At 42.8% G+C, this 24,965-nt stretch overlaps 1 protein-coding gene and 2 pseudogenes across 1 annotated transcript; all 3 read left to right on the top strand.

Annotated features, from left to right (window-relative positions):
• Positions 1 to 754: 754 nt before the first annotated feature.
• On the top strand, positions 755 to 1,443 carry LOC120268530 (protein TIC 214-like). The gene is given in 2 exon segments (XM_039275889.1): positions 755 to 1,066; positions 1,069 to 1,443. Coding segments are annotated over 2 exon segments (687 nt in total).
• A 2,998-nt stretch (positions 1,444 to 4,441) lies between these two features.
• On the top strand, positions 4,442 to 4,969 carry LOC120268745 (annotated as a pseudogene).
• Positions 4,970 to 8,902: 3,933 nt separating this feature from the next.
• LOC120269297 lies at positions 8,903 to 10,446 on the top strand (annotated as a pseudogene).
• The last annotated feature ends 14,519 nt before the right edge of the window (positions 10,447 to 24,965 follow it).

The following is a 24,965-nucleotide window of genomic DNA, read 5'->3' on the forward strand; positions in this document are numbered from 1 at the left end:
ACTAGCTTTCCAAAAAAACATGACAAGTAAAGTCAAAAAAACTCTTAAGCGGTCCGAGACTTGACCTTCAACTCTCGTTCCTCGGGTTATAGTACTCTAAAACAACCGAGTCACGCATGAAACTAACTCGACCGGTCCGAGATTACTTAAAAACTACTTTTATTTCAAATCAAATCATTAACGTTCTTTCTAAAAAGGATGAATGGCTTCAATCTTCATTGTCTAATCTTAATCTTCTCCACAATGCACTTACCGCTATCATTCATGTGATTAAGACTCATACAAAGTGTTCAGGAGGTGAATGAAGCAGAAATATACACATGAGTCATGCCTACTACCTCTGTGAATGCCCACCTCATTTGCTAATTGATAAATATCTGGTTTCAGTAGTTCAAAGAAAGACTGCCTTCGAAGAAGCTTTTTCAAGACCCCTTTTCCATGTGGTGATGGCCTGTTAGAGCTCATAGAGGATCCTCCGCAATCATGCATGAAAGATCTAGCCTGGGAGATCATTGTGTTCTCCCTGAAGAGGCCATTCTGATACAACTAATGTCTAGGCTTGACATATATTCTTTCTCTCAGCTCTACAGTGGAGAATGGTAGTAGTAGACTGTCCTTTCTAGGTCTAGAAAGCTCCTATTTTGCCTTGACAGTGACATGACTTTTTCGGTTGCTGGTGAATTGGTCGAGCAGTAAGAAAGCATCATATAATAGTCGAGAAATTGTAATGGAAAAGTAAAAAGGGAGGTTTGTGATGATTTTGAAATCTTTTCTACTAGGTAATCTATTATCCTTATGCATAAAGATAATAAATTCGGTCGTTGTGGTCGGACTCTATTATGGATTTCTGACCACATTCTCCATAGGGCCCTCTTATCTCTTCCTTCTCCGAGCTCGGGTTATGGAAGAAGGAACCGAGAAGGAGGTATCAACAATAACTGGTTTTATTACGGGACAGCTCATGATGTTCATATCGATCTATTATGCGCCTCTGCATCTAGCATTGGGTAGACCTCATACAATGACTGTCTTAGTTCTACCATATCTTTTGTTTCATTTCTTCTGGAAAAAAATCAAAAAAAAGCTTTTAACAGTATTAGAAATACCAGTACCAGAAACTCAATGCGTAATCTCCGCAATCTCAACATTCAATGTGTATTCTTGAATAATCTAATCTTTCAATTATTGAACCATTTTATTTTACCAAGTTCAACGTTAATCAGATTAGTCAACATTTATATGTTTCGATGCAACAACAAGATCTTATTTGTAACAAGTAGTTTTGTTGGTTGGTTAATTGGTCACTTTTTATTCATGAAATGGCTTGGATTGGTATTTATTATTCGGATCCGGAAAAAAATAGATGAATCGAAAGAGATCCGAGCAAATGGAAAGGAAAAAACAAAGGATGAATTTGACTTTCACTTTATAAAGACATGCTAGAATGATAGCCCTAGTTACGATCTTATCTCCCTAATTGGCAATTGGAAAGACTTAACAAAGATAAAAAAGAAAAGACTTAAGAGTTCCGTGCAGCGAACCACACCCCGAGGCCAAGGATGGGGTCGAACCGTCATTCCAGGATTTGCAGTCCGATACATTTCCATTATGTTACCTAGCCAAACCCACCACCCCATGTGCCCAAGTAAAATGGTTGTTCTTCCTTCCCCGCTCCCTCTTTTTCTACATATGCAGTGGTGGGCTCCGTGCACTATATGACCGGTGGTGGGTTACGAGAGAAGAGAAGATGGGACAACTTCTTTCTCCCTTGTCTTGCTCAATCTTCCTTTTCTGATTGAAAGTTGCAAGCCACTCCACTACTGGTACAGAGGCCAGATAGAAGGTGGCTTCTTCTAGATGTATGTTCAAGCAAAGAACAAATAGAAGCTAGCTCTTCTTTTGGTTGCAAAAATTGATGGTATGGGCGACCTTTTGGCAGCAAGGAAAAACGATCCATCTTTTCAACCGGATTCACCGATAGGAACTTCTGCCGGTTACGTTCTGACAAAAATGATTTCCACACCTTTTTCTTCTGTCAACAACAAAGCAAACCAAGGAGGGAGGGATCCATAATGGCTGGAGGGCTCCCCTCGTGGCGCCCCTTGACTATATTCCTTTAAGGAATAGCAGGGACGATTGGATGACTTTGAGTACTGTTTAGTAGCGATACCCTTTGTAGTCGGGAACCACTTGTCGCTTACATCTTGGTAGAGGTATCATTGACTGGTTGTCCCGAAGCTTGGGTGCCCGGGCAGGGCAGATGCATACATCTTCCTTTCGGCCGGAGCTTGTATAGATACCTGCGATCGAATCCACAGCTTCCACTGGAGAAGCATAATTTCGGTATTGATGCTTACCTACTCTCCTGATACCCTTCAAAGAGAAGGAAGCAAGACTTACTGTACTAGAAAAAAAGCATGGCAAATAAAAAAGAACTCACGCTCTCCGCTCCTTATTTCCTGAAAGTAGACAACAAGTCAAAACCAGTTAAAGGGTGTTCTGTGGAAGCACATGTTATTTATAGGATGAAAGTCAGTACCATCCTGTTAAGGACAGGCTTTCTATAGGAGATTTTGTTTGTCCATAACTCCGTAATGCTCAATCATTCCATTGAGATGCTCAAGTTCTTCAACAACCAAGGGATCCTGTTGTTCACTTGATACGGATGACATTCTGCTTACTAAGTCAGAAGCCAATTCTATATCTCTTGCTATGGCCTATAAGGAGCGAATTCCAATAATTAATTGGTAAAACCACCTCCCCATCTCAAGGAGGTCCTCCACACTTCCGTCGATCGATATAATCGATCCATTTCTCGTAACGTAAGGATGAAAATCGTTAAAGAGGGCAAGAGAGAACTTGACTTCACTCTTTCAGATGGTGTTCCGGGGAAGAGGGGGTTAGACCTTTTTAATCTTACCATCTGATGCAGTCCAAATTCACCCTACTAACCTACAACTAAAGCACCATGACTCTTTGATTCTGAAATGCGGCCGAGGGCATTCCATCGGAAAGGACCCATCACACATCCTAACTCCATGAAGGGATGGACTAGATAGGCACCATTGACCCTATGATTAGCCCTTGCTAGTAGGAGAAGACATACCTATTGCACTTGCGAAAATGCAAGACAAGAGAATGAAAAGAATTCCTCAAGTTAAGTTCTTATCTAAAAAGTGACATCCCTTTCTTGTTGGAAGAAAACACAAAGAAAAAGAAAGAAAAAAGTTAAAAAAAGACGCAGCTGGATCGACTATTTTACTCATTTTCTAAGAACTCTATAACGAGAAAGAAGATGAAAATCAAGAGTGACCGGCCATTCTAACAAAAGTCGTAGTATAAGTGCTCAAACGAGCGCTACACTTTCCGCTCTTTTTCTAGCAATGGCGCCATCCTTTTTTTTTCTTTTTTTTTGAAAAATATCACCAGAGCCGTCAAAACAAGAAAATGAAAAAGTGGTTTTGGCAATAATGCCAGGAGAAGGGTGAGCCAATGCTTCTATTCGTACGTAACAGATGCTTGCTCTATAGAGAGGCAGATTCACAAGCAAAGTTACATGAAAAGCGGATTCTTCTTATTGATAGATACCCTAGGCCCAGTCAAAAATTTGCTTCGGAGATGGGAGGAGTGACAGACCATAGAACCGAAAGCGGTCAGGAGATATGCCGTTAACGGGAATTCCCCCAGATTAGCACGATTGGCATTCCGACTGATATTTGCACTGGTTGCTTGTGTCAAATCAAATGGTTGCTCCTACACGTGACCCGGGAGCTTGGCCGGTATGTACGCCCGAGGCGACTGGGGAGCGAAGATGCTTTCCTAGACCGAAACAGATACCTATTACCTATGGGCAGAAGGTTGTTTCCTATCTTTGTTATTAGGTAAGAGTAGCAAGTAGTAAGAAGCTATCTCTTTCAAAAGTGATTTATTTGACAAGACCAGCTCGTAGTCTTCTTCGGGTCTTTCTGATAATGCATTGACGGGTTCATTCAATGCGGAATGATGTGACTGATTAAGGGCCTTAATTAAGAAGAGATTGATGGAGTAGATGCTTATCTTCATTCATACGCACTTGCTGTCCTTCCTACCCCACCCACCCAGCTGAATAGGCGTAAAAAACCTACCTGAAAAAAATATAAGGTGCACCTTGGATTGAAATCGACGAATTGCTTTTTGCTTTAAAAAGATTATCCAGATAAAGTATAATATTGAGAATCTAAATAAAGGCGCATATGTGGGTGGGAAGGGGGTCCCACTACTTCTTCAGTCAGGGGAGGACTAGCCTCATGACTTCCCACTGGGCGAGAGGTACACGTAACCCACTCATCAATCACGGTGTTCAGCTTACTTACACAGATAGACCCCTATTATTTGTATAGTAATTAGGCACCGCATCTTTTGACTCTTGTTAACTAATCTTTTCAATGATCGATTCTACTCTATGTTAGAACATTTCTATGAATGCTATTCCGATCTAAGTGGTCCTATTCCGTGTCCCGTGCTAGGAAGCATTACTCTTCTTTTCATTCCAAATTCAAGAAGATGACCGATATGATTGATTGGTATGTGCGCTTCTCTTATTACTTTTTTTGTATCCCCCTGTTCCTCGGATATTATTCGATCCTTCTACGGCCAAATCTCAATTTGTGGAAAGCCTTCGATGGCTTCCTTATGAAACATCCATTTGTATATCGGTATAGATGGTCTTTCATTATTCTTCGTGATATTGACCACATTTCTGATTTCTATTTGCATTTCAGTGGGTTGGTCTGGTATGAGAAGTTATGGGAAAGAGTATATTACAGCATCTCTAATTCGTGAATTTCTAATGATCGCCGTGTCCTGCATGCTGGATCCTCTACTATTCTATGTTCTTCCCGAAAGCGTGCCAATCCTAATGTTGTGCGGAGCTGGGCATCTTCTATTTGCTGGGATAAAGCTTTTCCTCTGTAGGGGCCTTGTGCAGTAAACCCCCCACGGGTGGTCCTCCGTCATCGTAAATAAAGTGTAAAGTCATCTCTGTGAAGCTTTCGGGAAGAGGGGTAGTCTTGTGCGTAAGCATAGCATTTCTGGCCAAACCTCCGAACCACACATCTCTTTTTGGCGGGACGGTACTCCGAGTAGTGGGTACCTCGTAGGACCTCGACCCGCCTACTCGGGTCTTATATGGATATACAGGAAGGGGTGCTACTAGGTGTGTGTAGGGGTGTGTTTGTTCGGGAGAATGGATTGCTTGTCAAGTTAAGTTAGTAGGTGTGGACACACTTGCGCCAATTCAGATAGTTTTTTCAACAATTCCAGCGAGGCGAGATCAAACCTTTCTAAAAAGCATAGCTCTTGCAAAGTGATAAGTGCTTGTACGATATGAATGCGAAGCGTTCATTCCTTATGTTGAGCATTACTTTCCTCGGGTTTTTACATTAATATGTGTGTTTTTATGTTACTTTTACGCAGGTAGGGTTGTGAGGCCGAGTATGAAGGAAATAGGCCAATGTGGATCATAATGCACCTATTTTTGGAGGAGATCTTGTTAAGGTTCAAAATGCGAAGACATAGGGTCGGTGTGAGATGCTAGAGTGTGTGCCAACCTCCTCGCATTCGAGTGAGCACATCTATTTGGAGGGGCACAAAAGGCGCCACGCTCGAGCATTCCGACTTATGCATATAAGAACAAGAGCCCCGCCAACATGTACATCATTGAAGAAGCAAGTGATTCACAATGTGAACGTGTGCCCGTTTGCGTTACCCCGATGAAAGTATGGAATCGGGAAGTTAATCAGGTCGAAGACTATACCAGAGCACTGGAGCAATGACTGTAGCAACACTGTTCACAGCCGGTCGAGAAGTCAGAGAGACAAAGAATCCACACGGGTGTGTGAAAATTATCCACGCCCGTGTGGAAATTCCGCATGGGCGCGTGTATCATCCACGCCCATGGAGTTGCCCGATTCCAGCCCTATTTAAAGCCGATTCAGTCCCGATTTTGGTATTCTTTTCTCTATCTTTTCCCCAACTTGTGAGAGGACTTCGACTAGGGTTTCGAGGGGTATTGGCCATGGTTTTGGGGAAGTTGTACGGCTCCGACATCGTGATTCCATTAGGAAGAAGGTTGGTAGGGGAGCTTCGATCGAGGCGTATCCTATACCGGACGAAGGAATCTTTGGAAGACGAGTAGAGGACTCTCCACAAGACCATCGACACGATCATCGAGGGGGTTTCTTTATGGATTCATTGCTTTTACATTCGATTTCTTTGATTGTACTAAGCTCCATGGAGAGCTAAACCCCTAGTGGGTACATGGATGATTGTGAACCCTAGGATGTATTCGTTTCATTGAACTTCTTTATTATGCTTTCAATAAATTGATGTTTATTGTGAGTTCCAACCATGAATGCTTGATTGTATGAACATTTCCCCTAGAGTGACACTAGGGTTGAGAGTTCTTGTTGGTAACCTTGTGAGTGAGTGACACACCACTAGCGTTAGACAAAGCTAGGTTGGAGAGGGTTGAGAGGGTGAGTCGAGAGGTACAGGAGCGTCCCCTTTCCGATCTGACATGATAGATTCTACCGCCGTTACTTGAGTTCTTTACAGCCATAATGGAGTGAATGGTCTAAGGGATGAACCTCCGCTGGGGCCTAGTTGCGCGTGCAATGGAGTGAAGCGTTGAGAGGATCTTAGTATCTAGGGCTTAATTGTTGCTAGGGACCTTCCTTCTGGACCAAAGGGGTAGGTCTATATTTAGGAAGAGATTTATCACTTGGAATCCCTAGAGCTCATTGCAACTCTATGCGAGTGTGAGGTGTTGAGATTGTTCGATTTCTCCTCCGGGACATGTATAGAGTTAGGCATAGTTGACCTTAGATTTGGGACTATGTATGTAAGGATTTCCACGACTCACCATTGCATTGATTAGGAAGCATAATAGAGAGTTCTTGCACTTGAAGTGATCATCCTAGGTGAAGCATTATCCGAGTACCCCATTCTTTATCGATTGCCTTACCCTCTTCTTACTTTTTGCTCTTTTCACTTTTTTTGTTTTTTTATTGTTGAGAATTGAATCAATTTCACACTTATCACTATTGATATTCCACATAGCTAAGAATCAAATTAAGTATTTTCAATCCCTACTCCCTGTGGATTTGACCTTGCTCACCGGGGATTATTACTTCGACAAGCCCGTGCACTTGTGGGATATAAGCAAGGGGATCTTGTCACAAAGCCATTCAAAGAAGATATGTACTAATGGAAAGCTGGCTCAATCTCGGTCGGGAAATCACTCAATCACCGAATTCTGAAAGTCATGAATGCAGAAAAGACCTGAAAGTCTGTTAGGAGGAAAGATCATTCTTCTTCATATATGAAGCTTGGCACCTTCTATTTCTTATAGAGGCTTAAGACACCTTGATTTGGAAAGCGATCGATGAGCTAAACAGAGGATCCCTACTTGATACAAAAAGGAACAAGAACTTCACTCATACTTAAATACTTCAATTGAAGAACTCCTTGCTGCATCGATGCTCGAGGAAGCAAGAGCGGGATGAGTGCCAACTACAACTACTAATGCTAATGGAAGCACCTTTCTTGCTCTGCAACTCTCGAACTAGAGGAAGAAAAGCGCTATACCAACCCACATAAGAAGTGAGGATGGGAATCTTGTACGGAAGACCGATCTATTTCATTAAAGGAAGAAGGGGATTTGCAGGCAAGAAAAGATCAATAAACAGAAGGCCAAAGAGCCCACTAATCATTTTCTTTTGAAATGCAGATAAGCATGGGCAGGTTATACACTTTCCCGAAGCGGTAAAATAAAAAACAAGAATATATATATAAATTTTTTTTCTTATGTATATATAGTTATAGACGGTTCGCAAGCCAAGATAAGCAGAACACTTATTCGCCACAGAGCGAGATCAGATCAGAAAGAGGAAGCAAGGCCACCAAGAGCCTAGGTAGCTACATTCCGCTCACTCTCCACAACAGACTTCGATGCAAGACAAACGTTCCCCCTACCAAGCATTCTTTCATTCATTTCATTGCCACCTACTCCAATGCCTGACCGGATCATTTGGATGCTGACATCAAATGGGGAGTTCCACAATGCCTACGCTTTGAATTCGAATAAAAGACCTTTGGTTCCTTGGTCCGTCGTTTGTTTGCCACTGCCCAAATTTGCCTATTGTACATGGATTGCTTGCATGGACATATTACTGACTCGAGATCAGTAACTCAAGAGAGGGATTCTATTATTCTCAAGATGCGTCCTCTGCTAGTTCACTAGTGAGAATTCCAAACACTTGTTCTTTAAATGCCTATATGTAGCATATGTGTGGATATGTTTGCTTCTGAAATGTGGTCATCCGATTAGTAGAAAGAACTCTATTCCTTCCGCTTGAGGCTGGTAAGAACTTATGCATCTTCATTCTCTCTTTCTGGATTGATTCTGACTCACTGCCTGATAGCTGGCTTGTCCCATGAGACCTATTATCTTATTGTCCTAGCTCACTTCACTACTTTGGAGAATGGGTTTTTCCCCTTTCTGGTTCACAAACACTCTAACCCATCGGGAAGCTCCATCCAAATTCTAGTTGATGTGAGCACTTCCCCATAGGCAGAGTCTGAATCGAGCAATGAAGTCTTTGGTCCTTTTTCTAAGGGCCCTTTCGTTTCACTAGCCTTAATTCACTTTTCAGAGTTGCCAAGGTGGCATTGGTGGTCTCGTTTTATCATAAATAGATAGAAAGAAAGTGCTATTCTTCCAATTTTTAAAGAGCCTTAGCTATATGCTTAATATATGCAAAGAGGTCACTTACTCGCCTCTGAAATTAATTATTATTATATTTAATAAACTAGTAAAGAGGATTTCTCCCTTGACTCTATCATCGTCTTTCTTTGTTCAAGTATGGAATTATCTCCCAGAGCTGCGGAACTCATGACTCTATTAGGAAGTAGAATGACCAACTATTACATGAATTTTCAAGTGGATGAGATCGGTCAAGTGGTCTCAATTGGAGATGGGATTGCACGTGTTTATGGATTGAACGAGATTCAAGCTGGAGAAATGGTGGAATTTGCCAGTGGTAGGTATTGTTGTCTTTGGTAGTGATACCGCTATTAAAGAACAAGATCTTGTCAAACGCACTAGATCTATTATGGATGTTCCTGCTGGAAATGCCATGTTAGGCCATGTGGTCAACGCATTGGGAGTACCTATTGATGGAAGAGGGGCTCTAAGCGATCACGAATTAAGACGTGTCGAAGTAAAAGCCCCAGGGATTATTGAACATAAATCTGTGCATGAACCTATGCAAACAGGCTTAAAAGTAGTGGATAGCCTGGTTCCTATAGGCCGTGATCAACAAGAAGTTATAATCGGGGACAGACAAACTGGAAAAATAGCTATAGCTATCGATACTATATTAAACCAAAAGCAAATGAACTCAAAGGGCACCTCTCAGAGTGAGACATTGTATTGTGTCTATGTAGCGATTAGACAGAAACGCTCGACTATGGCACAATTAGTTCAAATTCTTCCAGAAGCGAATGCTTTGAAATATTCCATTCTTGTAGCGACCAACGCTCGGATCCCTGCCTCCTGCAATTTCTAGCCCCATATTCTGGGTGTGCCATGGGGGAATATTTCCGTGATAATGGAATGCACGCATTAATAATATATGATGATCTTAGTAAACCGGTGGTGGCATATCGACAAATATCATTATTGTTACGCCGACCACCAGGTCGTGAGACTTTCCTAGGGGATGTTTTCTATTTACATTCCCATCTCTTAGAAAAGAGCGACTAAAGCGATCGGACCCGGACTGGACAGTGCAGGGTAGGTCATTGCGTTACCCATCATTGAAACATAAGCTGGAGATGTATCGGCCTATATCCCCACCAATGTGATCCCCATTACAGATGGACAAATCTGTTTGGAAACAGAGCTCTTTTATCACGAAATTAGACCAGCTATTAACGTTGGCTTATCTATCAGTCGCGTTGGGATCTGCGCTCGGTTTAGAGCTATGAAACAAGTCCGTGATAGTTCAAAACTAGAATTGGCACAATATTGCGAAGTTGCCGCCTTCGCTGAATTTCGGTCAGACCTTGATGCTGTGACTTAGGCATTACTCAATAGAGCTGCAAAGGGCGTGACGAAGTGCCCAAATAACAACAATATTCACCACTTCCAATTGAAAAAAACAAATTATAGTGATTTATGAAGTCATCAAGGGATTCCGTGATCGAATGCCACTAGACAGAATTTCTCAATATGAGAGAGCCATTCCAAGTAGTATAGATCCCGAATTACTAAAATCCTTATTAGAAAAAGGTGGGTTAACTAACAAAAGAAAGATGGAACTAGATGCTTCTTTAAAAGAAAGCGCTTTGCCTTACCTATGATGCAAGAAACATAGGAAGAATTTCATTGACAACAAAAAACGTGATGAGTGTAGCTTACTTCTTATAGGTTTATAGGTAGGGGTGTGCTACGGCTTTCTCATTCTTGTACTACACCAACCTCTCGATATGCCCGAGAAAAAGGATGGTGGGAAATCGACCATTTCCCTGGGTATCTTAGAACCCCATCTAGGGCACCTCCGCATTGCCATGCTGCTGGGACGTACAAGTGCTATATATATATTGTTATAAAAATATAAAAAAGTCTTTCTTTTATTTGTCTTATCCTTACTTTAAGAAGTAAGTGATTAGGGAATTAGTGTATGGTACGAACAAATCAAAGGATTTTGAAGTTCTCCATTGACTTCTATCTTTACCCACCAAAGGCCTTAGCATATGTTCCATCATGGGTTTGCACCCTTTTCCGGGGTAGGAGCCGGCCTCCTACTCGCTTATGCAGCATTTATTAACTTAGCGGGTGGATCATGCAATAAGCCTCTCTCGACCCTCCTTTTCTCAAACATCTTTATGAAAGCCTCTCAGCTTTCGAGATCTGGTCCATCATCAACTCAGTCAGATCTTCTTGTTTGCCCGCTTTAATTAGGCTTCCTTTAACATCTTTGATCGGCATTTTGTACCTGCATCCCTGCAGAATTCAACCTTTTATCAGCTGGGCTGGTTCGGTAGTGTAGTTGTTGTAAGGTTAGAGGCTCGGGAAAGGTGATAAAATGCTCTTCGACAACAGAAATGAGAAAATCGAGTCCAAAATAAACAAAGTGAATATGGACTTAAAGGCTTTAGCAAAAACAAAAAAGTAGTTGTGGATGGAGTGAAAGAAAGTAATCCAGTTCAATCATGTTTGTTGAGCAAAAGGACGAAACACTTAAGTCTTTTCTTTTTTATCTTCTATAAGTCTTCCCAATTGCCAATTAGGGAGATAAGATCGTAACCAGGGCTATCTTTCTAGCATGTCTCTATAAAGTAAAAGTCCAAGTCATTTCATGAATAAAAAGTGACCAATTAACAAACCAACAAAACTACTTGTTACAAATAACATCTTGCGAGGCCTGTTTGAGTCCATAGAGAGCCCTCTAAAAGTGAAAGACTTTGGATCTTGTGAATCAACAAAGCCCGGTGGCTGAGCTTACATTAATCTGTCCCTCCCACCACTTTCTTTGTTCAATAAGCACAATGTTAGGCAGGCAATCCAGTCCAAAGTTTCAGTCGGGAGGCTGCCATTTCTTCTCCCTGGACGAGGGATCACCGAAGACGTCTCCTTGAAGTCGAGTCCTGATAAATGCTTGAGTAGACATATTTTTATATATGTTTTACATGCATTGAGCATCATTTTTACCATGGTTTATGTCTCATATTGTGTATTTGGTGTTCTTTTATGCATATAGGTTGTGAATGCCTTGAAGAGTAAAAAGGAAGCAAAGATATAAAGACATAATGTTGGGAGTTCTTGTTCAATTCAAGGACCAAGACATGAGAAGAGTTCATAAACGTGGAGATGTGTGCCAACTTCCAAGAAGATTCAAGTCAATTCACTAGTTGGAAGGGCAAAAAGGCAGCCACATCTTCATGTTCCTTCTCTTTGTGAAGATTGCAAGACCTCTCAAAGATACGTCGATGAAGAAAAGTTTTATAGCCTACCACATGGACGTGTGCCCGGACGTGTGGCCTAAAGAGAAGAGTGATTGGACCGCGTTTTGTGAAAAGTAATGTAGCAAAATTACTGTTGACGCGCCCGCGTGGAAATTCCACGCGCCCGTGTGAAAATTTCTGCAGCCCACGCGGCCGCGTGGAAAATCCACACGGGCGCGTGAGGGCACGTGACAGGCGCAATCTAAGGCCTATAAATAGCCGTTCTGCCCTATTCTTTCTGATCTTTTGTGCGGCTCTTGATGGGTGAGACGGTTAGGGTTTGTAGAGGAGGCCTTTGCGGCCATGGAGGCGCTTCGTCACCAACTTTGATCGATTCCTCCTCCGTCATAGCATCAAGGAAGACACCGGTGAACCTAGCTTCGGAGTGGGTCTTTCAAGACATCGAAGCTCTCCATCAAGGCCATCAGTTCATATATAAGGGGGTTTATTTCTATGGTTTTAATGTACTTTCATTCATTGATGGTGTGTTTTGTATGTTGCTCCATGGAGAGCTAAAACCCTGGAGGGTATTTGGGCTTGTGAACCCTAGGATTCTCATCTTTTGTGGATTTGCTTAGTGTTTCTATTTAATCCGAGTTTGATTAAGTTTTAATCTTGTATTCTCATTGCTTGCTTGTTTAATTAATCCTTGTAGTTGATTGGATTTGTATGATTTGTTACTTTGATGTGAGAGAGGTCTCCATTAGAGTTAGAACTTCAAGGTTAAAGAGGGTTGAGAAGGTGAGTCATGACATAGTGGAGTGTCCCCTCTCCTTTCCGATTGAGTGTATTCTATCTCCGTTCCTTAAGCTCCATGCAACCATATTTGGTGTGAGGCATGAGATTGAGAGATTTCTCCACCGGGACCTTGTAGGGGGTTAGGATCCTTCACTGGGAATTAGGGTTGGATCAATCTTTAGGAATCGGATATAACTCTTGGAATCCCTATAGTGCTTTGCAGTCATATGTGGTGTGATGTGTTGAGATTGAGCGATTTCTCCACCGGGACCTCGTAGGGGACTAGTATCGGTGATCGGGAGGCTAGATCTAATTATAATTGGATTTCCACGACTTAACATACTCAACATAGAAACACTTTGCTTATTCGGTACCTAATACCTGAATCCTAGGGGGAGCATTGCCCGAATACTCCACTTTTACTGATTGAGATCTCCATCCATTTAACCCTTGCATATTTGTCTCTCGTATTCATTTCTTCGCACATTAGATCTCCACAGCTTTCCATTTATCATTAGGTTAGAAAGCAGAGAATAAGTTAGTACTAGTATCCCTGTTCCCTGTGGATTCGACTACCCACTCACCGGGGTAATTATTACTTCGACACCCGTGCACTTGTGGTTTACATGCATATTCAGACGCGTGTCATGTCCCATACATATGTGGACGCAGTGTGGAAAAGAACTAACTCCCACGATTGGTTAGGTTCGCCAAGGGGGAAGGAAGACGAATGACATCTTAGCACTCTTCCACCCTTTCTTTAAAGTAAAGTACTTTTCGTTTAGTCAATGTTCTAGTTGAGTAAAGGGGGTGGCTAGGTGATCCAATATTCCTTTCCCTACCATGCTTAGAATCCTTTGTTGGGGTCTCTCTATCCAGTGACTTCCCATCTCATCAACCCTTATTTCTTTGGTTGAAATTTTTTTTTAATATGAAATTCTGCATAGGTTCACGTACGACCCTTCATTCTATATACATGAGCATTGGATCACTCTCTGGGAGCGATGATCATGCAAAAGAATGACGAAGGTTAAGAGGTTACGTTAGACTATCTTAGCCAGATGATGGTCGGTGCTGAGCATCGATATCTTCCTGTTGAGAAAGAATGCTTTGCCCTCATGTTCGCCGTCCAGAACTACTTGTTGGCGGATATGGTTTACCTAATCTAATCTCTCAGGTAAACCCACTAAAGATCTTAGTCGCTAAGGCAAGATCACTTACGTGAGACTTGCCAAGTGGCCGATTCTATTGTCTGTCCCAATTTTAATTACATAAGGCGTATGTGCCACAAAAAGCTGTAAAAGGACAAGCGCTAGCAGATTTCCTTACCGCACATCCGTTCCGGATTCTAATCTTAATGATGATCTCCTAGATGAACCAGTCTTCCACATTTTGACTTTTCCTGGACATCCCCGTGATAGATGGAAAATGTACTTTGACGGTGCAACACGTACCAATTCCAATGAGGAGTTGACTTCTAGGGTCGGTATTATTATATTCATAACCCCGGAAGGGCACATGATACCCCACTCCTTCTCATTAACTGAGTCATGCTCCAACAACGTAGCCGAATATAAGGCGTTATGGGTATGGAGATGGCTCACAAAATCGAAATCGATCATCTTGAGGTTTACGGTCATCATAACCCAGATGAACGGCAAGTATGCAGTTAAGAAACAAATATCCTCCCTTACCATAACTCGTCGCCTCGCAAGGAACTTCAGATATTTCAACATCGAACATATTCCTCACGGACGAAATGCCCGAGCAGATGTATTAGCAGGCCTAGTAGCCTCAATGTCCCTCCCAGACAGAGAAAGCCTGAACGTGGTACTTTGTGAAAAAAAGATTCTGCCACCACTAAACATGCACCACAACACCAAGTTAGGACAAATCGATTGACGGTGAATGAGGTTATAGTTGGTGATTAGTGTGATTCATTCATCGACTACATCCTATTTTTGTTTTGATCCAACCTGAAGATCCAAAAGAAAGAGAAAGTGTCCGACGAAGGGCCCCTAGGTTTCATTACGATGTTAAGACAAAGACATTGTATAGGAAATCTTATGGCGGCATCATGTTTATCAGACAAAGAAGCTGAACAAGTTCAACACGATATGCATAGTGGTACTTGCGGAGCCCATCAACCCGGTCCAAAGTTGCACTTTTGCATTAAACGAATGGGTTACTACTTACTGGACTGGCCAACTATGATAAGGGATGCAATGGAGTTTAGTTCATAGGATGTTATCAAGCTTGCCAATTTCATACTAATTTCATACCAATTTCATACTACACCCAATAGTAGCAATAAAGCCTTTGTCTTTTGCCTGGTATATAATAATGCTATCCCTAATTAATAAGAGTTTTCCATTCTTTTTTTCTCTTGGTATCCACTATTGTGACTCCTAGGGCCCTGAGCTTGTTGAGCCCTTCCTGCGTGGAATCTTGGTAGCCTCTAACTCCTCATAGTTTCCAAAACATTGGTAAAAATAGCAGACCCAGCGGATGGAGTCGTTAGTGCAACGAGCCAATAGCGAGTGGAGTGCATAAGGCCAGATAAGCTATAAGGGAAGGGCGAGCCAGCTTTGAACAACCAGCCTTCAATCCACAATTGAGTGTCTCAATTTTCAATAACAACACTGATTTAACAACTGCAAGATAAAAAATAAGCCATCCAACTTGTCTTATGACCAAGAGCTAACTGAAATCCCTAATAAGTGCTTGTGTGATATGAATGCGAAGCATTCTTTCCTTATGTTGAGCATTACTTTTCTCGGGATTTTACACTAATATGTGTGCTTTTATGTTAATTTCGTGCAGGTAGGGTTGTGAGGCTGTGTATGAAGGAAACAAACCAATGTGAATCATAATACACCAATTTTGGAGGAAATCTTGCTAAGGTTCAAACGCGAAGACATAGGTCGGGTGTGAGAAGCTAGAGTGTGTGCCAATTTCCTCGTATTTGAGTTATCACAACCACTTGAAGGGGCACAAGGGCAGTCACACTCAAGCATTCCGACTTATGCACACAGAACAAGATCTCCACCAACTTGTCCGTCATTACAGAAGCAAAGCGATCCACGACGTGAACGTGTGCCTGTTTGCGTCACCTTGATGAAAGTATGGACTCAGGAAGTATTTTAGGCTAGGTACTATAGCAGAACACTGTATCGAAAGTAGTGTAGCAACACTGTTCACAGCCGGCCGAGAAAACAGGAATTCAGAGAATCCACACTGCCGTGTGGAAATTATACACGGCCATGTGGAAATTCCACATGGGCGTGTGTAAAATCCACAAGCCCGTGTGGTCGCTCGATTCCAGCCCTATTTAAAGCCGATTCAGCCCCGATTTTAGCATTATTTTCTCCATCTTTTCCCCAAATTGAGAGAGGGTTTCGGCTAGGATTTTGAGAGGTATTGGCTAAGGTTTTGGAGAGGTTCTATGGCTCTGACATCATCATTCCTTAGGAAGAAGGTTGGTAGGGGAGCTTCCATTGAGGCGTATCCTATACCGAACAAGGGAATCTTTAGACGACAAGTAGAGGACTTTCCACAAGACCATCGACACGACTATCGAGGGGGTTTCTCTATGGATTCATTGCTTTTACATTCTATTTCTTTGATTGTACTTAGCTCCATGGAGAGCTAAACACCTAGTGGGTACTTGGGTATTTGTGAACCCTAGGATGTATTTGTTTCATTGAATCTCTCTATTATGCTTTCAATTAATTTATGTTTGTTATGAGTTCCAACATTGAATGCTTGATTGTATGAACAATTCCTCTACGGTGACTCTAGGGTTGAGAGTTCTTGTTGATAACCTTGTGAGTGAGTAACACACCACGAGCGTTAGACAAAGCTAGGAGGCAGGTTTTTCCACACACCCGTGTATTTGTATTTCGAGCTCATCCAGAGAAGGCACAAGGGCATGCACCTGGTCCTGTGAATGACCATGCGAATATCGCACGCCCGTGGGTAATTTCCGCACGCGCGTGTGAATTCGTGCAGAGTTTGGCTAATTATCCTGATAGCACACAGGGGCGTGAACTCGCCCCAGTGGGCGACCTTGTAACAAGTGCATGGGCATGGGTAATTTCCGCACGCCTGTGTGAAACTCTGCAGTGGAGTCCTCTTCATCCCTAGTAGATATAGGGGCGTGTGGGTGCCCTTGTGAGTTGGGCATGTGAACGTCCACGCCCGTGTGGAATTTCTGCACGGGTGTGTGGAATACTTAGCAATTTTTCTCGGATGTCCAGAGAAGCCACAGGGGTAGGCGGCTGCCCCTGTGGGTCGGGCGCACGGGCGTGGGTATTTTTCGCACGCCCGTGTATGAGCATTCAGAGTCAGTGAGAATTTTTCCTGAGAGCGCCCAAGGGCGTGCACCTCCCCCTGTGGGTCTCTCCTATGGGGGCGTACGGTCGTGGGTAATTTCCGCACGCCCGTGTGGATGTATAGAATCCCAAGAGGCGCGAGTTCTTTTTAAAAAATAGTCATTTTCTTCTCCCTCACACCCTCCATTCGTCTAGGAGCACTTTCACATCAATCCCCGACCTCCTACCGCCGATTTGGTAGGATTGTTGCAAGGTTTTCTGGCCGATTCGTAGTTCTTTCATTTTAACTCGTTGGTAAGCCCTATTTATGATTTCCTTCATCAATTCATGATTTTCATAGATGAATCTGGTTAATAATGCTTCGTTTCTTCAATTAGAATGATGATTTATGTTTAAAACGAAGTTAGAAGTATTTTTAAGTTGTATTTTTGGATTCTTGTGGCGCGGCCGTGCGGCTTTCACACCCCGTGGATCCACATGTGTGAGCGGAAATTCCACACGACTGTGTGGATTTCTGCAGCGTTAGTTTATCAACTTGTTTGATCCATTTCGTATCAAATTTTGCGGATTATGGCACCTCGGTCGAAGAAGCAATCTGATAAGAGGCCGCGTGTGTCATCCCGTGAGTCATCCCCTGAGCCTGAGGGCATGAGTTTCGCGATTCCAGAGCATCAAGTTCGCTATCATGAGCAGATCGGTGAATGGTCATGGTAATAGCACTGCTGTTCTGAGCCGGCAGGAGCTTCTATACTTGTACTCGATGAGTGCGGTAGCGTACTCGATTCACTTAGGACACATCATGGCGAGTACATCGGACATCGGGGGCATTATGCTGGGCGGGAGCGATCTTCTCGGGGCCCCTACATTTATGAGATTAGTCTTTGGGCATGGGTCCCTTGGATTCAATTGGTGAGTGAGAAGGCGAGTATAACTACACTACGAGTTTAGAGACAACGAGATTGATGGACATGGTCCGTAGAGTTCGAGACAGGGGTTTTATGCGTTGGTGCTACCAGCTCGAGAGATAGGCGAGGGTGAGGGTGATCATCACCGAAAGCTTCGATCGCCCTCGGCCTCGGTCGGCCTCGATGGAGACCGAGGTACTTTCGGTGACGAGGACACTCCCCGTCGTATGTTTTTCATCATCTCGAGCCCATGATCGCTTGAGAGGCTCGAGGTATGGTGGGAATGTCTCGAGACAGGTGGGCGAGGCACGAGTAGAGATTGCCGAGATTAGGGCTATGCAAGTTACTCAGTACATAGAGTTCATGGCATGTTTCACTGTATTACAGTAGATCTTAGAGCAGGACGTCGCCTCCTCATTTGTCTTGCGACCAAGGACTCCTCAGTCCCCTTCGGCAGCTCCTGCACCCCCATCTCCTATACCAGAACCGATGGATCCACCTTATATTTCCCAACCACCGGCAGTAGCAGAGGAGCCAACAGAGCATGACACCGACCTTTGACTTTATTTTTCTGTATTTTCTTTCTTTTGCATTTTATTTTACACTTGTTCACTCAGAAAGGATTCTCCTTCTGAGTTTATTTTCATTTTGCATCTCGAGTTGTATTCATTATCTATCTTTTATATATACTCGAGTTAATTTTGTTTTATTGAGCTTCACTGAACCCCCTCGTGGATGCGTGCAGATGGTCTTGTCATCATGGGAATTGAGACTCTGTCAAGGGGCACGGGCAAGGTGCTTCGGCACTTGCCCGTGTGAGCTTCACAACCCGTCATAACATTACTCCCAAGGACTTAGCTCCATCAAACACGACACTAGGAATCAGGGGAGTATTGTTTTGATTGCTTCTCCCACATGTATTCTTCATTGATATACATTATGAGTGAGCTTGCATGTGTACACTGGGGACAATGTACAACTTAAGTGTGGGGGGGAGTTTCATAGTGCACATATCTGTTATATTAGTTTTGATTATTATACATGCTCACATAGCCAATGGCGGTTCACCTTAATTGCAATGATTATATTCTTGAGTTTAGGAGAATTTTTAACATTGAATGTTTTCATGCTTTAGTTCTTACTTGAATTTCTAGGAATTTTTGCCCGATTTACACTCAGTGCACTGCTCACTCTTTAAACTCTATTGGAAACTCATGTTTGATGTTAAAGGGACTAGTTATAGTTGTTTCTTGTGTTAAATTCTAAAAAAAAATGATGAAAAGAAGGAACAAAATAGTTTTCTTGTTTGTTTTGCATTTTGGGTGGAAAGAGCTACCACCTATGTAGTATGAAGCAATTCTCATAAGTCGGATACTAGCTATGGCCAAATGAGAGAAAGAGCTATCTCATAGGATGAGTGAAAGCTACCACTCCGGTAGAAAGAGCTACCACCTCGAAAGTGTAAAAGCCACTTTAGCGGCCGCTTTGGAAAGGGCTACCTTATAGGATGTGTGAAGCTACTACCATCTTTGAAATTGTTGTCACTATTGTAGATAAATAAGTCCCTTGTACTTAGAACTTTGAGGAGTATACCTTCGATTGTTTTGAGTGAGTTCACACACGTACACGATTTTGTGTTTTTTGTCCTTTTTGATTCAAGTTTTTAGCTAGAGCTTTGATTTTTTTTGTATTTAATGTTGAAATTTCCCTTACTTGTAGAATGCTCTCTCTGTACACTTTGGTGAACCTAAGGCCAAGCACTTCCAATATTTCTTTCATCTATGCACAGAATGTTTAATTTTTGCTGGAGGACAAGCAAAAGCTTATGTGTGGGGGAGTTTGATAAGTACCTGTGTGATATGAATGCGAAGCATTCTTTCCTTATGTTGAGCATTACTTTTCTCGGGTTTTTACACTAATACTTGTGTTTTTATGTTACTTTCGTGCAGGTAGGGTTTTGAGGCCGAGTATGAAGGAAAGAAACCAATGTGGATCATAATGAACCAATTTTGGAGGAAATCTTGCTAAGGTTCAAACACGAAGACATAGGTCGGGTGTGAGATGCTAGAGTGTGTGCCAACCTCATCGTATTTGAGTAAGCACAACCACTTGGAGGGGCACAAGGGCAGTCACACTCAAGCATTCTGACTTATGCACATAGAACAAGATCTCCACCAACTTGTTCATCATTAAAGAAGCAAAGCAATCCATGACGTGAACGTGTGTCCGTTTGCGTTACCTCGATGAAAGTATGGACTCGGAAAGTATTTTTACTCCGAAAGTGCGATGGCGAGATCAACTGTAGCGAAAGTATTATATGTCAATCTGTTCTGGCAAGCGGCGAAAGCAGAATTTGAGAGAATCCACACGGGCGTGTCAAAATTATACATGCCCGTGTGGAAATTCCACAGGGGCGTGTGTAAAATCCATAAGCTCATGTGGTCGCCCGATTCCAGCCCTATTTAAAGCTGATTCAGCCCCCATTTCAGCATTCTTTTCGCCATCTTTTCCCCAACTGGAGAGAGGGTTTCGGCTAGGGTTTTGAGAGGTATTGGCTAAGGTTTTGGAGAGGTTCTATGGTTCCGACATCGTCATTCCTTAGGAAGAAGGTTGGTAGGCGAGCTTCCGTCGAGGCGTATCCTATACCGGACAAGGGAATCTTTGGATGACGAGTAGAGGACTTTCCACAAGACCATCGACACGACTATCGGGGAGGTTTCTCTATGGATTCATTACTTTTACATTCTATTTCTTTGATTGTACTTAGCTCCATGGAGAGCTAAACCCCTAGTGGGTACTTGGGTATTTGTGAACCCTAGGATTTATTTGTTTCATTGAATCTCTTTATTATGCTTTCAATTAATTGATGTTTGTTGTGAGTTCCAACCTTGAATGCTTGATTGTATGAACATTTCCCCTAGAGTGACACTAAGGTTGAGAGCTCTTGTTGGTAACCTCGTGAGTGAGTGACACACCACGACCGTTAGACAAAGCTAGGTTGGAGAGGGTTTAGAAGGTGAGTTGTGAGGTACAGGAGCATCCCCTTTCCCCTCCAATGTGATGGATTCTACCTCCATTCCTTGAGTTCTTTGCGGCCATAATAGAGTGAATGGTCTAAGGGATAACCCTCCACTGGGGCTTAGTTGCGTGTGCAACGGAGTGAAGCGTTGAGGTGATCTTAGTATCTAGGGCTTAATTGTGGTTATGGACCTTCCACCTGGACCAAAGGGTTAGGTCTATAATTAGGAAGAGATTTATCACTTGGAATCCCTAGAGCTCATTGTAGCTCTATTCCAGTGCGAGATTGAGAGGTTATCTAATCTCTCATCCGGGAAATGTATAGAGTTAGGCATAGTTGACCTTAGATTTGGGACTATGTATTTAAGGATTTCCACGACTCACCATTGCATTGATTAGGAAGCACAATAGAGGGTTCTTGCACTTGAAACGATTGTCCTAGGCGGAGCATTATCCGAGTACCCCATCTTTATCGATTGCCTTACCTCCTCCTTTACTCGTGCTTTCTTACTTGTTGTTTTTACTTTTGAGAATTGAATCATTGTCACACTTATCACTACTGATCTTTCACATAGCTAAGAAGCGGATTAAGTGTTTTTATTCCCTGCTCCCTGTGGATTCGATACCCGCTCATCTAGGATTATTACTTCGACAAACTCGTGCACTTGCGGGATATACGCAAGGGGACCTTGTAAATCCCCTAACCTAAGGAAAGCCCCTATGCGATTTCTCAATCTTTCTCCTTTCCCAGCGGGTCACAGGGTTCCCCTTTAAGAGAAACGACCATCGGAGCAACATCTAGGCGGGGACCCTCTGGAGTTTTTCTTCTACGATCTTCCGGACTTGCTTTCATCAATGATGTTGGTGTTGGGGGCGAAGGGAATGCTAAGAATGGAATTACCAGATTTTCGAGAAGAAGAACTCTAGTCTAAATTTGCTCTAGAGTCTTTCTTTATTTCCTAAATTAATTTTTCCTTCCTTAACGGAGAGGGGCCCCTTTGTGAGCAGGTCTAAAAAACACAAAAATAGAATGAGGGCTCTAAAAAGCCGACTATCCAATCTTTCTTGGCGTGGTCTTGAAAATATAGCAGCTTCACGAACAATTTTTCTTTTTCCCATCTACAAAAGGGAAAGGGCTAGGTTGATCAAGCTGAAGCATGAAAGGGGATGCCAGAACAGAGGCAAGCTTAGAAAGAGAGGTCCTCCCAAGTTCATAAGGCTCTTCTACCATACTCATATCGAAAGCCATAAGTCGGGTTCAAAAGTCACTCGACTTGCGGCTCCACTTTACACTTTTTGATCCTGGTTTTTATGGTCCACTGTTCAAGTAGCTTGGTGGCTTGAACACAATGCTTAGATAATTTGGCTTGTTAGCTTGGATAGGGTACGTTGCTCGATTGGATTGGATTAGCTTGCCGATCGTGTAGTGTAGGACTTCAACAACTGGAATTTCAAGCTTGACTTCTTAGCTAGTAGCCCGAACACTTAGTAGCTTACTTTTAGATCGTTCCGCTACGAGCTACTGTCGTTCATGGAGACTTGTTCTTGTACACTAAGAAAGGAAGGTTGGATTGAGTAGTTCGTTTCTTACACTACATTGTGTATTGGATGGTGCACAAAAGGTTAAGGGAAAGTGTGATTGCTCACTTCTCTGCGCTAAGAGAGTTTAGCCTATGAGAAAGACTGCCTAAGCGAACGAGAGTGGAGGTAATGAAAAGCGTTAATCATCGTATCCGAAATCACCTATGCTCCTCTCCTGGACATGGCCTTTTCTGGTAACCTCTGAATGAATGTAGTCCTATTGGGCTAGTCTGATCGTATCCCAATCCTTTCGGTTGGTATATCTTAGGACATCCACCATCTTAGCTCGAGAAGCCTACGCTCCAGAAAGGGGAGTCAATCTTTGAAATAAGACGAATAGCTGTTCATTAGGATGCCGAGTTCTAAGCTGGTCGTCTCTTGCCTTTCAACTTCCTTGTGCGGTTGGTAACCATTCGTTAGCTTTCTCTATTTACCCAGGGCTGACATTTGCTAACCTAGCTGGACGGTCGGTCTTTAGCTTAGTTATGAGATGGCCATTTCTTTGATTTGATGAATAGGGCAATCGAATCGGGATCGGAGGGGCCAGTGCTCTTAGGCGTAAGGCCTTTGTGACCAAGCCAATGAGATGGCTACCAATTTTGTTCAGAAACTGTAACTTCCCAGCTAAAACCAGCTTTGAAGAGATGATGGAGGCCCGAGAACCTGTATCATTCCACTATGCAGACGGCTGGGGTATGGATGAGTATCACATTTGTTGCCATCTTCAAGATAGACATCATTCTGATTTATCCAAGCTTATTGATCGTTCCGAAATAAAAAATGATGTTGTTTATGTCATTCAGTCTGTGAAAGGGAGGATAGGAAAGTGTCAGGCCAAGGAAATAATTTTTTTTACTAAGACAACACGCAACATTGACAATATCGGGAATTAGAGTTTTTCATAGATTTTGTTGTTCCGACCAAAAAAACCCACAGAAAAACGACCTCTCTGAGATATACGGTTTATGCCAGAAAGGTACGAAGTTGGACTAATTTGTTTGGAAAAGAAAGGAAGTTGCTTTGTTGGAAAGATTGGGCCATTGACTTTTACGCTTTTTTTGTATCAAATCAATGGTAGGAGTAGGTCAGTCGGAGGGGACCCCGGTGGTTAGAGTAACTCGCCGAGAAGGGGGGAGGTTCCTACTTTTTGTGAAAGTGACAGGTATGCTTAAACAAAGTAGGAGAGGGCACGTGGAGGCGAGCGGAGCGAAAGCAAAACAAGCTCTTAGTGGTGGGGTGCCTTCCTTCCTGGTCCCACTTTAGTCTTTTTCATCGACATAGTGTCTATATCAATGGATCTTGCAAAAAGCACAAGCGAAGGACCTTAGTCAGCAGAAGTCAAGTAGTATATATAACAAGTTTTTGGTTAAACGAGCGGAGTTTTCACTAAAACCTCTTTCTTAGTCCCTTGGTCTAAGGTAAGCAAGCGTAGGCTTGGGTACTCGAGAAGGAAGTAATAATATATATATATTATTGCTTTTTTTATGTTCGTTATTACATACAACATAACGCAAGGATGTGATCCTAGTCTATTGAAAGAAAGATCCATCCTAACTCTCAGTCAACCATCTATCTAATGACATGAGGGTCGCCGGCTTCACAGAGAGAATCAGTCCCAGTCCTCCCCACTGGGAAAGACAACGGATCCTCAGCCATTCGCACCAAGTCATACAACTTTCATAACACACCGTATCGAAAGATCATTATTTTCTTTCGAGAACGGCTATATCCAAGGGTACGACTGGCGGTTTCAGTAAAGGCTCATCTGCGACAGTAATCGAACTGCACAGAATCTACACCGGCACACCCACCAGAAAGCCCATCGTAAGAAGCATGAAGGGGCACAAAAGCAATAGGCACTCGCGACTATAGTTGTAGGAGCAAGCAGGAGCTCTTGAGTTGGCTTGGCTTTCAAAGGCAAGGCTCAGGAGAGGAGGTTAGGCATTAAAATAAGAAATAGAAGGTGCAGGAGATGGAAAGGGAAGCTCAAAAAAGAAAGAAGCGAACGGTAAGGATGTAAATAATCCAAGACTCATCGGTCGGTAAAAAAGATCGACGTAATTCAGCAACTTAGCGCTCCGCGAAATAAGATAATGCCACGATAACTATCGCCAAGATACCAACCCTTGATCCTAACCCGTATATTCGCAAAGGAAATGGGAGTTGGGACATCAGCAGGAGATGATCTAGCACAGCACATCGGCTGGGGGGAATAAATGAATTAGGGTTATCAAATTCCTATGCTTGCAAAGCTACCTATGATTTTTCTTCGTCACCAACCATTTCCGGTGACTCAAGCATAACATCTTTCCCCAAGCCCTTGTCATTTCCAGGATCGGTG

This window comes from Dioscorea cayenensis, chromosome 9 (genome assembly GCF_009730915.1).
Source record: "Dioscorea cayenensis subsp. rotundata cultivar TDr96_F1 chromosome 9, TDr96_F1_v2_PseudoChromosome.rev07_lg8_w22 25.fasta, whole genome shotgun sequence".
Lineage (NCBI taxonomy): Eukaryota > Viridiplantae > Streptophyta > Magnoliopsida > Dioscoreales > Dioscoreaceae > Dioscorea > Dioscorea cayenensis.